This window comes from Notothenia rossii, assembly GCF_949606895.1.
Source record: "Notothenia rossii genome assembly, chromosome: 8".
Taxonomy (NCBI): domain Eukaryota; kingdom Metazoa; phylum Chordata; class Actinopteri; order Perciformes; family Nototheniidae; genus Notothenia; species Notothenia rossii.
Genome location: NC_136906.1, coordinates 12,906,552 through 12,924,515, shown reverse-complemented (window position 1 = coordinate 12,924,515; position 17,964 = coordinate 12,906,552). Strand labels below are relative to the sequence as shown.

At 42.7% G+C, this 17,964-nt stretch overlaps 1 protein-coding gene across 12 annotated transcripts in view; it reads left to right on the top strand.

Annotated features, from left to right (window-relative positions):
- Window positions 1–743: 743 nt before the first annotated feature.
- The window catches only part of cacna1aa (calcium channel, voltage-dependent, P/Q type, alpha 1A subunit, a), a 90,072-nt gene continuing 72,851 nt past the window's right edge, over window positions 744–17,964 (top strand). For 4 of the 12 annotated variants that reach the window (XM_079641713.1, XM_079641712.1, XM_079641707.1 and 1 more), the window contains exon 1: window positions 777–2,632. In XM_079641713.1, coding sequence (XP_079497839.1) covers window positions 2,313–2,632 — 320 coding nt within the window. In that variant the 5' untranslated portion in view covers window positions 777–2,312. Of the gene's footprint in view, window positions 2,633–17,964 lie in introns of all 12 variants that reach the window. The other 8 variants (XM_079641705.1, XM_079641708.1, XM_079641703.1 and 5 more) reach the window with 5 other exon arrangements.

Here is a 17,964-nt window from a genome sequence, read left to right as displayed (position 1 = left end):
ATTAACATTGCAGTGTTGGGCATAGAATTAGTGTATTGAATTTCTTTGGGGGGAAAAACTTGTCTTAAAGGGATCGCAGATCTTATAATATATCGGCATTGTCCCTTCACTTTGTCTTTGTTATGTCATTGACAATATTTGTACCTATAACACATATTGTCGCACCTTGGCTCCCGTGTTTTGAAGCCATGAGAAAGGCCCAGAAGAGAGGAGAGGAGAGGAGAGGAGAGGAGAGGAGAGGAGAGGAAATGAAAGGAAAGGAAAGGAAAGGAAAGGAAAGGAAAGGAAAGGAAAGGAAAGGAGAGGAGAGGAGAGTCAGTGAAGAACATCCTCGACTTGGTTTCGGGGGAGGGAGGGAGGAGAGAGCTCTCTTCGTCCATTAATTTCCAAATGTCTGTTGCTAAGAATAGCCTCCCCCTCCACCTTCCCTAACAAACACACGCAGACTCACGCGCGCACACTTAGACGCGCATGTAGTCTCTCTCACGCGCCCGTGTGCGCGCAGTCATTGTGAGCTTTGGTTGCAGCTGTATCTTTGCACAAGCTGCATGATGCCAACACCCCTCCTCTCTGTCACACGCGCATCTGGCTATAATGAGCCTTCTTATTAGGTCTTTATGAAGTATCCATACAGAGGTGGACGGAAATGAGAAACACCTAGCTGTCACCTCACTTTCTACGCCAACAGGCTCTTTTACGCATTATCTGAGATACTACATATGGAGTTGGGCTGCTTGAGAGGTACCGTCCAACTGGTCAGGGCTGCAGCCTGAAGAACCTTAAAATAAACAGGCTATGTCGATGCCTCCCTGCGTGACATACGTCTGCAAGTTGGACAGGCTGCGTGCATCATGTGCTGCGGCTGCAGAACCGAGCAGGCTCACATTATAGTTCACACACACTGAGAGACAACGATTTCGTGTGCGGTGCGACTTATTTGATTTATAGGCAGACACCGGCTATAATTCCAAAAAAACAGCCGGTCCCCTCCCTTTTCATTTTTTTTCTTAATCCATTCACCGATCCATCTATCCGTCCGTCCGTCTGTCCCTCCTCCTCCTCCCCTTGGGGCTGCTGGACGACGAGCGAGGAGGCCGTGAGGAACGCTCTACCCATACTCCAATGAGAGAGAGAGAAAGGACGCTCTGCCAGGACATTTGGGCTTATCAGTGCGGACGAAGGTAGACTTTTCGGGGCGGGGATGGTGAGGGACTTTCTCGGCACTACTGCACTTCGAACAGCCAAACCAAGATCATGAGAGGGTGTAAGACGGCGAAGAAGCGGCCGGCATACCCTTGTCTTTGACGACGCGGTCCGTGTGTCCCTTTCTCAGCTTCTGGATGGCCGCGCAGGTGACGGAGAGAAGATGATGGATGCAACGAAGGAGGATGTTATTGAATTCGTTTGAGAACATTATTTGATCTTCAACGCTCGACAACAATGACACTGATATTTCAAAGGAAAACGGTATTTTTCTTTCACCTTTCTCCTCGAGATTGTCTAGTCTGAATAATACGCATTAATAACAACTGTCACAATATCCTGGTATCAAGGCTTGTCAGAGCGCACTAGTAAAACAACTGTAAGGTGGCGGGAGCCCCATTATTGCCACATTGTGCCAAACATTGCGGATGTTTTAATTAAATAAATAATAGTTGCTTTTTCCCTTTTCGATGCCTTTTAAGTCTCTGTTTCCAAAATGCCAAGTTGGACGCTAGTGACGGCCGTAGCTCTAGGCTGTTAATTATTTTCAGATTTATATTCGAAATCAGATTTATTGAGGCCTGTGTGATATTAAAGGCGTTTACATTTCGATTACACGCTGTTATGAGAGTAAAGGAATAAATCGTCCAGAAAGGTGCAGGAGGCTGCGGTGCGCTCTGATACAGGCATGAACCATGGAGAACATGAAACATTCATGTTAAGTCGCTACATTCTCCCCATGATTCCATGTTGGGGGCGAATCCTGCTTCATACGGACATAAGAACCGACTTAGACTGAGACACCCCACAGCACTACCCCACAGTGCAACGAGTCAGCCAAACGACCGCACATTTCATTTCCTCACACCCACAATTGGCCGTTGGCAGAGACGCACCGAGAAGGAGAAAGTACATGGGCGTCCTCGTCTGCTAAAAGCATCATATAACTGCTCGCCGGGTGCAGGTGTTCAGCATTAGACCAAAAAGACAACCCGTTGTGCATATGAGACGTTCCGATCCAGATGGGATGTAATGTTGTGTGGCTGCACAGCTGAGCATTGGTCTCCTTCTCCGCTGCTTCGTGAAGATTGGATTTCGGTGTCCAGAGAATGGCGCGGTTTGGAGATGAGGTACCGGCCAGGTATGGCGGAGGGCCCGGCGGAGGGGGCCAGGGTGGCCGCGGTGGTAGCAGGCAAGGAGGACCCCACGGACACGTTCATGGACACGGACACGGCCATGGCCACGGTGCACCCGGAGGGCCCGGGGTCCAGAGAGTGTACAAGCAGTCTATGGCGCAGAGAGCCCGGACTATGGCCCTCTATAACCCCATCCCCGTGCGCCAGAACTGTTTCACTGTCAACCGCTCGCTATTCATTTTCAGTGAGGATAACTTCGTCAGAAAATACGCCAAAAAGATCACCGAATGGCCATATCCTTTACCTGGTACAGTGAGTAAAAGCTGGTAATGTAGGCCCTGCTGGAGGATCAGGTATATGTGCAGACAGTGTCTGATTGGATGATTCACATGTTTTCTTATGCCATGAGTTAAAGTCATCATAACAAAGGTGTAAATACATCAATGCAAGCCTTTGTGAGATATGTTACAGAAGGTGACAGATGGAAAGCTGGAAGTGTAATTTATAGTTATAATTTAACCAGCGGCCTCTTTTACGAGGCTGTTGATCACCATCAATCACATTTGTTAGTAATTTCACGTCACAGTCGCGAGGGAACTGCTTGATATACACTTCCTGTGTGTGTGTTGCGTGTGTGGTGGTGGTGGTGGTAGTGGTTTTTAGGGGGTGGGAAGCGGAGGGGTGTAGGGGGCGCTGCTTGTTGCTGATGTCAGCATGTGCAGTAAAGGCCTAGCGCTGCTATAGAGAAGCAGGAGAGAGAGGGGGAGGGGAGGAAAGAAGGAAAGGTGGGAGAGAGATACAAATAAGCATCCACAATGATGGTGTGTGTTTGTTTGTTTGTGTGTGTGTGTGTGTGTGTGTGTGTGTGTGTGTGTGTGTGTGTGTGTGTGTGTGTGTGTGTGTCCTTCCTTGCAGTGATGCACATAACCGCTGCCATATCAGCATGATACAGGTGTCTTTCAAGATATGGTGTGTGTGTCTGTGTGTGTGTGTGTGTGTGTGTGTGTGTGTGTGTGTGTGTGTGTGTGTGTGTGTGTGTGTGTGTGTGTGTGTGTGTGTTTGAGAGAGAGAGAGAGAGAGAGAGAGAGAGAGAGAGAGGGAGAGAAGGAGAGAGGGTCAGGCATATGAGTGTGAGTATGGTTGGATATTAACTTGTGCATTGACACAATATTTAATTTGTCCCCCACTTTTGAGCCACCTCTTAATCACACAAGCTGCAGGTGTCACTATATGAATGTGCCACCATTTCAAACTGTGCGTGCGTGTGCATGTGTACTACAACCGCTAAGCGTGACAGCGTTACATTTCAAGCAATTCCTTGTTTTTCCATCTTTCATGAAAACCAGCACGTATTGCACCATTCGGGGGGGGAGAAAATAGAAACTGATTTAAGCATTTCCATTTGCAGGATTTGTGTATGTCTGTGTGAGTGCATGCAACTGCGGAAGTAAGTTTCTGTGTGAGTGTTAATGACAAGAGGGGAAATTGAAGTAATGATTGTATTGATCCATGCTGATGCTTGAGCCGTGACATAACACACTAATTGGGCTGCTCTGGTAAAATGCAGGAGCTACTTATAGTGCCTCTGAATCATGTCTATTCACCATTTAAATGACAGATGTGTTTGTTAGTGAGGGAGAGTGTGTGTTCAGAAAATCTGTATTTTCATAGAGTACCTTTACAAAATACAGATTTAATAACTCTAACTGGAGTCTCAAAGTAGTACATTTATTTTGAATGAAAGTAGTAATTTGTATAATGTTCTCATAGGATTGATTACTTACTTTTTGGCAAAACATTTGGGGATTTGCGTGTTACTTTGGTTATTAGTCAGGATGTGTTTCAGCACTAAAAGTGTTTTTATCTTGATAAAACTCTTGAGACTGTTGCAATGATTTCCACCTTGACTGTGCTAATAACAAAATAGAGAAAGAATAACATTAGTGAAAATAATTGGTGGGTCTCCTGGTAACTTGATCCAACATGTAAGGCACTAGGGAATGCAAAGGAAAGTATAGATTTTCTTGTATTGGCCTTTGAAATAAATACTTTCTACAGTGGCTCAAGCTGTTTGGTTAAAGTTCAAACAACTTTTCTTTGAGTGGCAAGTTGCAATTTACCTATTTTTTAAATAGGACATTTTGACATGTTGGAAAAGCCACTTTGTAAATAATAAAAAACAATGATGGCTGAATTCCAATTTCTGGTTCTTGGTAATGTGCAGGCTGACTCACTGTCACAATGTCACAGCTTTCGGCGACACATGAATAACACTGTGCCATTGTTCATGTTATTAGTAACACCTGTGCCTTTCCTACTATGACAGGTGGTCTGTTGGGAAAGAAATGACATGCCTCACTGCACAAACTGTCATATAGCTGATCCCACTCAATACTTTTACTTTTTCCCCATTTGTATATTTGGCAGCATAGCGAATGTCCATAGCCCTTTGATGACAGGTCTAGGGAAGGCAGGAAGGCCAAAGAATAAAGTAAATACATTAACTTCTTTATGTAAGGAATAAGTGTGAGCATGAACAGAAGTACAAAATAAATATGTTGTACAGTGCAAAGCTGTAAAATGAATACAATTGTTAGGTTAATCGCATATCACAAGTCTTCAGCTGAATGTGTTAAACTGTTGATTACAAGACATAAGAATCCTTGGTGCATTTGACACATGTTTTATTCTATTTGCTTGACACAAGGATTGGTCTAGAGGAGGGTTTCAGATTATAGATTTTTCTGAAGTTCCTCTTTTGTATCCATTCGTGATAATAAACGTCTTTCAGATATAGTCTCAACACCAGCGGTGTTTGAAGAAAAAACATGAACACCAGTTTGATCTAATGTAATCCAACACAATAGCTCGGCAATAACTCCTCCCTTTGTGAGGCTTATAATGTTCAATATTTGCTGAGATTGTGTCAGGGTGTTATTGATTCAATTTATCTGTAATTTCTGAAGCTGTGCATTGTGGTGTTGTTGTTTATAGGATTGTAATAAATTGCGTGGTGTGGCTTGAACAGCATGTTATCCCCTTTACCAGAGAATTCATTCACATTACACTGTCCATTCTCTGTGTAACCTTGTCTGTTGTGGGCAATCTTGAGTACGTTTGAGATACAGTTGACGTTATTGTGTGGCCTAATGTGGGGAATCTAACCAAGCTGAGGCTATAGGGAACAAAATAATTTTGAGATTTTTCATAACCTACTTCAATCGATATTCCAAAGACAAAAACCCACAGCATCCTTTGAAACTCTTCCAGTAAAAGTCTCATTAAAAACACTGTATTAAATCACCCAATTTTATGTTAAGGATTGAGTTATATCTGGCTGATTCCTGTTTAATTGCCTGTTGAATGGATTAGGTTCAACTAAATTATCTAATGTGCTAAAAGCTTGACACACTTGAGGTAGTCCTCACTCTGCAGAAGGTGATAATTCCCCTAACAATCATAGGTTCATTTCAGGTAACACCAGACCTCACCGTGGACACTGTGATGTGATTTGATATTCTGCACATCCATATAATTGCCAGAAAATGTATACTAGATTGAGTGACAGTAGATTTTCCAATCGATTGGTTATATTAACCTCAACCAAAAGCCCTTTATCTATTTTAACCACCCTTTTTTCATTTTGGAGTAAAAGAGTAGCCCTCTGAAATCCACCATTGAAATGTCCCCACCACAGATAATGCATCGGCATAAATAAATGATATACTTTATATGCTGTCATGTCGCAGAAACAATAAAAAAGCAGGGTACTGGCAAATATTGAACATTAGTGGACCCAAAAGTAACCTTCTGAATATGGTACCCTTATTCAATGTCCTTCTCCGACCACTCATTGCAGGTTAATGTAAATATTAATGTAATGCAATGTAGAAAAGGGCAGAAATATGATTGGTAGGCTATAGTTTATTAAAATGCTTAGGAGGATTCATTCATTAGAACCTGCAGCCAACAGAAGTGCATTTCATTTAACTGACCGATGTTTCACTGAATAGTCATTAAAGCAATGTTTTGATTCAACAGATGCATAAGTCTCAGTGGATTCACTATTCAGCAGAATTATGACCCGCGGCTTTATTTATTTGTGAACAGTCTGGACCCATGGGAGTACCATATAAATAACCATTCTCTAACATCCACATTTAGATACAATATACGGATATTTGGTTGTTTAATTAGAATTACAGAGTTCAGGGTGCTACTGTGACATTTTCTTATTGGGAAGCAGTGGTAGGCAAATAGTGTCTTGTGGTCGAATATAATAAATAACTGGATGTATACTTACAAACTGAACTACACAAAAAGAGCATAGTGGTTATCCAACCTTAGAATGTTTGCATGCATTAGAATAAAGGTACTTTCATACAATGTAATTATATTCATCCTTAATCATAGCCCTGGATGTTATTTTTTTTTATCCGCAACACTACAACCACCTTTTGTTAATTTACGGTAGCCTACATCTCTTTGCGTGCTTCCGTCCACAAGTAACGTCTTCAGTCCGTGTGAGCACGTGAGTGACTGCTACCTGACGTACTATGAAATACCCCACCTGCCTCGAAACGTCTTTATTCCGAAAAACAAGGCAGCTTTCGGTAATGCTTTTGGCAGGAGCAGTCAATGAGCAGTGAGTAGCCTACAGCTAACGTTAGCATCTAGGTCCACTTCCAAAATAAACTAAAAGCTAACTTATTCCAGTTAAAAGACGTAAATGAGGCCATGTCGCTTTATTTAAAAGGACGTAACTACTGAAAATTGCAAACTAACTTACTGACGCTGGAACTCAGGTTACTAAAATAACACCCAACCTGCAACATTTTCCTTAAAAAGGACAAGCCTCAAGTTATTCAGTTTATCACTCAATGTTACGGTATTTAGCATAATGTGTTATCCTGTAGCATATAATTATGTGCATGTTATCTTATGGATTTGGACATTTACATAACAGCCATATTGTTTGATATTGAATCCCATTTAATTGTTGTTTTGTGAGAGAGTGGACCATAATATCAAATCACCCGCAAATTCATGCCCCAGAACTATTGCACATAATAGTGTAGTAAAACAAGAATTGTATTTGTGCTAGTGTCCTTATCATGTGCTCAGCAGTAACATATCATGTTGCGTGCTGAGGGAAAGTTGAAACTGGATCCTATCTGACATTAGAAATAAATTCCCCATTGGCGGCTCCACTGACCTTTGACCCTGAATGTCTATTTGACCTTTTCAAATCCATACCAGGAGTAAATGTAATCCATGAAGCCCTGCATATGGTTTTCTATGTTTGTTTCTGTGTAGATTTGTATGAGATGGCAGCTAAATTCAAAATATGCCCATCTGCAGAACACACATTTTTTCACCTGCAAGCATGAACCCACATAAACAAACCCTCTAATATTCATCCCAAAACTCATGGAATACACACACCATACGGTGTTGCCTGCGTCATCAGCGTTCACTTAAGTGTGTTTCCTGTGCTGTGTAATTGGAGAGGAAGTCGATAATGTTCGAGCTATCTATAGTTATGAGCTCAATAAGAAATAATATAATACAAGAAATGGGTTTCCTAAATAACCACACTTCCCTAATCATAAAATGTTAAATGAGATAAACCATTGTATTATATAACCAATGATCAGCAATATATATAAGCTGTCAAAATGAGTGTTTTTTATATGGTTGTGGTGTGTGTGCTGAGTGAGTCATGTGCCTTCATGGCTAAGGTCTCTATCAGATCCATACGACCCAGAGTCAATGATAAATCAAATGACTATTCAATGTTTCATCTCAGCTGTTTCACTGAGTAGTTAACCCCCCTTCTGTGTCTTTAACTTGGCCCTATTATGCTCCTTTTTCAGGTTCATATACATTTGTATTATGTCTCTCTACTATGCTTTAATGTTCCAAAATGTATTTATTTTTCTCATACTTATTGTGCTGCATCAACTCTGTTCACCCTATAAGAGAAACTCCCTCTGGCGTGAACTTTGGGATTTTAGTCTTTGCATACCATTTACATGCACACAAACCTATATAACACACTACAGGAATGAGGAAACCCCAAAAGCACAATAGGGCCCATTTAATATAAAATACATTTGATAAAACACACTTGTTAGCAGACTGGTCTCCAGATGTGATTCCTTAAAGGTCCCATGTCATGGCCATTTCCACTGATCATAATTCCATTGTTGAGGTCTACTAGAATAGATTTATATTGTGCAATTTTCCAAAATCACTTTGGTTCCTCATACAGCATCTCTGTAAACTACGTGTATTCACTGAATTTCACTCTCTGCCTTTAACGGCTTGTTGTAGCTCCAATAGCTCCAGCCCCCACCCTCCCTGTGAGCACAGTGTGCTCTGATTGGTCGGGACGTTGTGAATCGCGCTGAGCTCCGTGGAGGTGTGGTTTCCTTGTTTAGCGACAGCCAAACACAGCCAAACTCATCCTGAGCACACACAAAGTCACAGCCGAAGTAAAAACAATAAGTGTGGCTTGATATTGAGTAAGAAAAAGGTTGATAAACGCTGTGAGAATGGGTCTGCAGAGAGAATTTCGCCGCGATCCCAACTGTCTGTTATCAGCCTGCAGCCAGGGAGGAGAGATCAGCAGAGCTGCATGCACTGAGTGTGTGTGTGTGAGGAAGTCCGTGGATTGGTCAATTTGGAGCAATCAGCGGGGGCTTAACGTAACGGCTCCGCGGACGTAACGTAACGGCTCCACGGATTGGTCCATTTGGTTCCGGGTAACGCATGACATCATGCGGTACCCAGAATAATCAATGGACAGTGACGTATCTCCAACGATTTGGGCAGGTATTTTCTGTGTTAGAGTTTTACTCGCTACAGGGTGTACTTTGAGGGTTTTGACTCTGCAGACCGTTTACATGCATAAAAACCTTCATAACACACAAGGGGATGGGTAATAACCGGAAAAGCATGACATGGGACCTTTAAGTATATAATATCTGCAGATGTTTGAATCATATATTTCTTGTATTTGAGTGTAAGTACGTTTAGATTGACTGAGCTTTCCTACACTTCCTGACGTGCAGGTTTGTGTAACGATTGTTGCGTTAATTACAGATTGTGTCCACAAATTGCCCGGGGAGTACTAAAATGTGTTTCAGTTGTAAGTCATTTTCGGTTGTTGTTTCACATTCGTAGTGTGAACCTGAGCAGGGCACCACATAATACAGAGGTTTCTCACTTCCTTTACAATAATGTGATTCAGGTCCACAGATATACATAGCCTCAGTATACTGTAAAAGTGATTAAGAGAGACAGACGGGAAGAAAGTGAGACACACCCAGGAACAGAGCTAGAGAGACCTTGGTGATTTTGGGTGGATGTGGAGAGTCAGTGATCTACGTTCACTGCAGAATCTAAATTATGTATTGGCCTTTCTCCAGCTTGCAACTGTCAGCTGATAACTACACAGACTTAACGTCAGCTTAGTGTATGTGTGTGTGTGTGTGTGTGTGTGTGTGTGTGTGTGTGTGTGTGTGTGTGTGTGTGTGTGTGTGTGTGTGTGTGTGTGTGTGTGTGTGTGTGTGTGTGTGTGTGTGTGTGTGTGTGTGTGTGTGTGTGTGTGTGTGTGTCTGAGTGTGTCTGAGTGTGTCTGAGTGTCTATGTTTGAAAATGTGTTTATTCATTTGCTAACAAGTCTCATTGCTTAGTCTCTGGGTCAGTCATTCTTTTGTCACTTATTTTCTCTCTTAAATTGAAAAACCATGTGCACACAAGCACACAAGCACATGCACTCTTATAGTATCTCTATCTTTCGCACAAGGCTGCCTATGTAACACAAACTGCTTAAAAAGAGCACTTCTCAGTAGAATTACACCGCCCCCTTTCTTTTCTCCATCGCGCTCTAACGTTGCTCTGACGTTGCTCAAACGTTGCTCTGACGTTGCTCTGACGTTGCTCTTTGGAAATAATATACAGCATAACCATGAAGCAAACAGTATGTGTGTGTTTGTGCTTTTTTGTGGCCAAACCGTTAAAACATTTTTCTCAGATGTTGGGCAACGTGTTAAATGCAGTAAGTGAAGGGTATAGTTCTCTGGGATAAAATGAGCTTTTCTAGGAGAGGGAGTAGGAGGGGGGGAAAGGGTGAGAAAGAGAGATGATGTAAAAATCGGTTCCTGCTCTGCTTCTAATGTGCAGCCCGATAGTGAGAAAGAACAGGGAGATGGACTAGGGAGTGATGGAATTAAAGAGAAGACGGGGGGGGGGGGAAGACAGAAACATTATAGAGAGGGGTAGACTAATGAGAAACCATAAAGAGTCAAACTGCCTGTCTGCATATAAATCATTTAACACAAAGCGCTGCAGAGTCATGCACTCAGGGTTGGCTAGCTACAGTACGGCCGGAGCACAAACTTGTTTTTGTCACTTAGACTGCCCGGACGATGCATTGACCGCAATAACAACCCTAAACTCGCAGTGGAGTTTTTGCCAGTGTCACAAACACACTTTCCCCCTCATTCTACTTGAACTCCCCTCTCTCTTTGACTCAGAGGAATGAAGTGTTGTCCTCTTGTCTCATGATTCACTACCTGTACTTTCAGTGATTTGCCCAAAGCTTATCCATCTTTACTTCTTGTTTCTCTCCACTCCCCTCGCCCCCACTGCCTCTCGTCATCCCTCTGATCGCCCGACTCCGCCTTTCGGGTTGCTAATTTAAAACATTCGTTTTGAAGTTTGGAGGGTGCTTTGCAGAACATCCTGACAGATGCAAGTCTTGTTTTGTTTAGTTCGCTCATCATGGTTGGCAATTGTGTGTGTGTGTGTGTGTGTGTGTGTGTGTGTGTGTGTGTGTGTGTGTGTGTGTGTGTGTGTGTGTGTGTGTGTGTGGCCTCAATCTGCCTACCTCATACCCCTTTGACTGGTAATAAATGTGTGAATTGATCTGTATCCTGCGTCCCTCAGGGGCCGACTCGACACTGGGGTTTTCATGAGCACACACACACACACACACACACACACACACACACACACACACACACACACACACACACACACACACACACACACACACACACACACACACACACACACACACACACACACACACACACACACACACACACACACACACACACACACACACACACACACACACACACACACACACACACACTCGCAGAACTAGAAACAATGTACAGCTTATAAGAAAGCCTGATCTGTTTCGATTGCTTTTCCTCCTTTTTTTTTTACACTTGGACGATATATTGTATTTTTCTCATTATGTGCGGTATGTATTTTTAATAGGCCTTTATCACAAAAGGTATTCTGACTCGTCACAGTAGGAAAAGCACAGGTGTACAAAATGAAAGGAATAATGGCTGGATTCTACTAAGCTTCTTTGATTTCAGGAGATAAGAAAATAAGCGCCCATTTCTGTCTTGACAGTGACAGTAACTCTCGACAAATTGTTTCCTGTTATATACAAATATGTCTTATATTAGAGATACCAAAGGACTACATATTGTGTTTTGTAAGCTATTGTCTAAGTAATGGTGATGTAAGAGTGTTTTTGTCCCCTGCAATGAACAGAAACTAGAAACAATGTCCATGTTGATTAACATATAGCGGGGTCTGAGCTGAGGTCGCACACTCAAGACAAAGGTCGAGCCTTATTCTTATTCCAAGTGTGAAGTGACGTCCTTAGAGCCGTCCACTTGTGATCGGAGCACCAAAGACTCATGTGTATACCAATAATGAACCTGATCAGTATTTTTAAGAATATAGGAATTGAAATAATTAATACAAAAAAGACAAAAGAAAATAAATTCACAGTTATCCCGTCTTCCTTTTAACGGCCAACATATTCATTTTTTATATCTTAACGTTGTGTCGGCAAAGCATTGTTTTACTTTTACCTTGTCTGGATGTGTGTGTGTGTGTGTGTGTGTGTGTGTGTGTCTTTGTGCTTGTGTGTGTGTACTGTACAGAAATATATCTGTCTGTCCTCCCACAGTGTTCTTACATAGAGGTGGAGGAACACTGAGGTCGTTATAGGGGGTGAGGCATCTACATTTCCCTCTCTGTCTTCCTTTCTCTTGACGTGTGAATCTTTATTTGTGTATTATGACCAATGGAGAGCGGAATATCTCTGAGACAATCTCATCACAGTTTACTGCTAACGTTACCCTATTTATATAGATTGATGTAAAGCGAGTGGAAGTGCAATGAAGCTTCTTATGGGGAGGAACTGTTCACCAGCATCAACTGGAAAGAACAAGCTCCACTGTTCCCAGATTGTAAATTGATCTTTGAAATCTGACGAATGCATCGCGCTGGCTGTTTTTTGATATACTGCAGATGGGTGCCCTTGTAACATATATGGCAATTGAGAAATGGAAGCAAAATCAATATTGAAACATGCTGCTGTGTTGCAAATACGGTATAAATCACAATAGAAACGTTGGTATTGCTGTTCGCTTGTTTATAATGCAGTAAAAAAAAACTGACAGGCAGTGGTAATGGTGCCAGAAATTAGTTTTCTTAGTCATTATTGGTCGAATTATATTGCAAGACCTAATAGAGAATATAATAAATACACATGTTGCATTTACTTCTTTACCCGTATGCACATTGAATAGAAGATGTATTTTTTTCTCATACGTCTGTCTCCATCTCTCCCTTCTCTCTGCATTTTTCTCATTCCCTTTTTCTCTTAGCTGTGCATTTTGGCTCTGTTGAATAATTCAGTTTCAGTAGCTGGCTAGTTTGGATGTGTGTGTGTGTGTGTTTGAGAATGTGTATGTTTCTGTGTGTGTGTGTGTGGGGTGCGGTGACGTGGAGGGATGGCTATTTTTGGGTTTGGGATACGTGGGGGGGGGGGGGGGGGGGGAATAGAGAGAGGGATAGAGTCTGTGATGGATTGATTTTTCATGCCTGTGTTCTTTAGTCACGTGCTGCGGCTGTTACTAGACAAACCCTGCTGGAAAACCTGCACTCACACCTGCAGGGCGTGCTGGCACACACACACTCACACACACACGTTGGCAGGGAAAGAGCAAGTGACGTCGGGTATAATAACGCATTCAAGCTAACACACCTGCTGCCTTCCTGAAGGTACAGCTCATGTTAAAAAAATAAACAACACATGCTACACTGATCTGTAAGCTGCACACAGCCCACAACGCACACACTGCCGTCAGCATCTTGTACAAAGTGACAACTCAGCGTTATGTGGGTGGTGAGGGAGAGGCAGTGGCAGGGGTGAGATAGAGACGCAACATATGCCTTATGGAATAAACAGGCAGGAGAAGTGGGCGACTGTAAAGACCATACACACTGATGGATGCTAAATCAGACTGAAAGAGGCCAAGAGGGGCTAAACTGGCCTTCGGGCAACCCCCATTTGTTTGGCAACGCAGTCCAACATGGTGCCAAAGTGGGAAAACTGTAGAATCATTCCTTATTATGTAACACTGAGGCATGGGTATGGTTTGGGTTTCATGTCAGACGGTGTTCTAATCATGGTTACATACTTTAATGTTTGATGCAACAGCAAAAATCAAAGGTTTTTGTTTTGGAGTATTGTCCCATGTGACTATGCTTTTGAGTGGAGGCCATTTTCTTTGCTTTGGACGGCCTCCACTGCCAAATGAGAATACTGTAGGGAGGCAGAAGCAAAGTTAATTCCTCATTTTGGGATGAATTCATGTGAAATCATTTTTGCAAGTGCTGCTTAAAATGTAGAGTCCATTTTAAGTATCGTGGATATTAGGATTCCTTGACTAAAGCTGGTAAAGAGTAACTTATATCCGCTCGTATTTTGCATGAAAACGTTGATACATGTGAACTTTGAACTGCTCTTCTGCTTAAAATGTACGATGTGGGAACGAGGCGCTTCAACTGTTATCTCCTATGGCTGCTGATTATCGAAAATAATGAGATGGGTCTCAACCACAGTGCTTAATCCCATTAATGTTATCAAATCAGTGCTTCTGAGGGAAAAGTGACAAGAAAATGAAGTAATCATTTGAGCTGTTCCGCCAGCGCTCTGCTGCATAATGTAACAGGACAGAGAGGGAGAGAGGGACGGGAGGGGAGGGGAGGGGAGGGGAAGGGAGTGAGGGATTTAAAAAAACTGATAAGAAGGAGTGGCTGTAAAGTTATTAGATCAACTTTGTCCTATTTTACTCTCCTTTTTGGTCCTTTTCTCAAAAGCAACACCAAACCTTCTCAAGCAACAGAACATCATACATTATATTTGATTTGTAAAAAGGATTTTGTTATGAGGTCTAACTTTATACCGTAAACAAATAGAGTGGTGCAGGGATGACTCATTGTTGTAGGCCGACCTGGAAGTTGGCATGGAAGGGGCTCCATAGGTAAAAAGTAATGATATTGTATTCTAGGATTTTGGAATATTGCAAAAAAAGAAGCGCTGTGGCGAACACATTTATGATTACAATTGGCAGAACACATTTGCTTTTAAACAAACTACATGACGGGTGCGTCAACACCGCTAAGCTAAAGGGTTGATGACCCTAAGTATTCACATTTTTTCACTTGTTAGGAACCGCTGCTTTTAGGACTCGTTAAGCATTGGATGTTCACCAGTGGGGAGTTTACTGACGTATTTTATGACAAAATGCAAACATCTCACAAGCCTAACCGCATTAACCACAAACCTTATTTTGGAACGATGACCAAAAATTGACGTTGAAACCCAAGATGCTAAAATACTAGCTCATCTTCAGGTTTATGACTCATTCCTACACCGCTTTTTGCACAAGATGATTTTTCTGCTAGATTCTTGACACTTATACGACCCCCTTTTTTTTTTTACTTGTTCTTGACAACGTTTTCAAATTAACGTACAACAGTACACAAATAACCAGTGTGCTTTAACAGAAACAAACGGAACAGAAAGTGAGTGTCAAAAGCCTGTGCTATCATGCTTGGTTTTATTAATAGGGAGGCTGGCACCTTCCCAAAGGGTAGCAGCTGGTCTGAACTTCTTTTGGCAGACAAGTGGAGTGAAGGGAAGTCAAGTGTTGTGTGTGTGTGTGTGTGTGTGTGTGTGTGTGTGTGTGTGTGTGTGTGTGTGTGTGTGTGTGTGTGTGTGTGTGTGTGTGTGTGTGTGTGTGTGTGTGTGTGTGTGTGTGTGTGTGTGTGTGTGTGTGTGTGTGTGTGTGTGTGTGTGTGTGTGTGTACAGTATATGTATGAAAATGTGTGCTTCAAAATGGCACGTGCATGGGGTTGAGAGAGGCAGTTCCGTGGAGGCAATTGAAAGGTGGACAGCATGTGTGTGTTTCATACATGTGTGTACTTGCCAGATTTCAGGATTCCAATTGTGAGGCACGAGTTGGATACAGAAAAAGGCACATATGCTCATGTGGAGGTGCGGAAATGGTTGAGGAGTCGATATATGGTCGCATGTGAGGGCTGCAGGGATTTTATACAGCACCACACACACAGTGGCATACATACATACTGTATGTAACAGCATGATGTATAGCCTCCCACCCACTCTTCCTTTTATTCCCCCCTCCCTCTCTGTGGGTGTGTGTGTTCTGCCACTAACCTACTTTCGACACCGCTCAGAAGGAGAAAATACCGCAATACTCTCACACCCCTCCGTCATTCTCTCGCTTTACCCCTCATCCAGCGCTCTTCGTCTCTGCCCTTCTCTCTTCCTCACTGTTGTTTCCCCCCCTCTTCCTTCTCTCGCCTTTATTCCTAACCACTCACTCTTTTCAATCATGTCTGTGCCCCCAGGACAGGTTTCTTTCTTTCCTATACTCTCCTGCATTGAGCCCTCCATATCTTTTCCAACTAGCCTCTTGCTGTCCTCGTGCGTTTGCTGACACCGCATCACATCCGATAATGAATGGAGATGGCATGATAGAGATAGGCATGATTGATGGGCGGACTCGGCGAGAGAGAAAGGTGGACTGAGGAGAGATGCAAGAAAGCGGCGGGGACACAAGGCGGAAAAGAGCTGAGAGGAAGAAAAATGAGAAAGAGAAAGAAGAATGTAAGAGGAGACGGGGGAAATAAGAGCAGAGAGGTATGGGGAAGAAGAGAGAGAAGGCTTAACAGAGAGAAACATATCTGTGAGAAACAGGCAGGGGCTTTACTGAGGAATAGAGACGACAGAAGACAGAGTTAATATGAAGACTGTATGGAGCTGTGATGGACAAGGTGAATGAAAGGCCAGTGGAAGTGACCGAATGTACGTGTGCGTCATATGTCTTCGCCGGTGTACTTTGTGGGCCTTTTTTTGGGGAGACATCTCTATTTACGACCTGCTACAGTCCCCTTTAAAGTGCACACACACGCAAACACTCACACCTAGACGGATAATAAAAAGCAAGCATATGCAGAACCACGGGTAGAGCGAGAAACACCAGGGAGGCAAAAGAGAGAGAGACTGAGGACAAAGAAAACACTAGAAAGATGAAGGGTGGGAGAACGGAGAGAGATCAACATCTCTTTCTGCCTCTCCTTCTCCCTCTCCCTGATTCCTGCCTTGCTTTTAACTCTGTCATGCTGCTATATTTAGCCATTGAGGAAGAAGGAAGAGATTCATTATTGAATGGTGTATGGCAGGGTGTGAGTCATTTATTCATATTCTAGATTTTTAAATGTGTGTGCAAGGGCATCTTTAAAGGGGTAATAGACATCTTTTCAACTGATAACAAATGAGGAGGTCATGGCGTCATCTATGTACGATGATGTCAACTGTAATAGCTACTAGTGCTATCATTGAATAATAGCTTGTGACCCTGGACAGGACACGCTGCATTTTGTTTACCATACTTATACAGGTTGTTCCCAAACCCCCAGGAAGAACGCTAGCTGTTTATGCAAATGTAAGTAGTGGCCAAACGGAACCGTTATGCGTTACCCGTTTACGTTCTAGTCCGTGACGTCATTTGGGCCCAAAACATACTTTTTCCCATTTCCCATTTCCCAGCCGAAAACGGGAGATTGGAGGCGGGGCCTAAGGAAAAATAAAGTGCACGTCGCATCCTATATGGGCCCAGATACAGTTACAATTAAAGCTACAGTCGCTCCATTTAGGGCTTAATGCACCACTCCACTGAGCAACTCACATAGGAGGCCTTACATTGGGACTCTTTTGGGTTAGCTACCTAGTTACGAGGGAAAATGAAAGTATTATCCTAATATGGCTTTGGTTGTGCAATGGTTGATGTACTTCCTTTGTGCTCAAATCAAGCCTTAATTTCCCGTGAGATTGTACCTGGACAGGCAGAACGGCATACTGAATGCAAAGTCTAGAGGTAACCAACCAATCTAAAGTTCTATAGCCATTACATTGTGCAATCAGCATTTACTTCATAATAATAAGTTGATGTTAAAACTGTTTTTTTTCTCCCCTTTTAAGAATACTTCCTCCTCTGACTGTTTCACACTACCGTATAGACATACATTACACACCCTGCGAGTGTAAAAAGGGAGCTAATCAAGTGGTAACATAACGCAAGGACAAAATGTGCCAAACATACACATCGAACAGTCATTGCTTATGATAAGCATTTCTAACACACACACACACACACACACACACACACACACACACACACACACACACACACACACACACACACACAC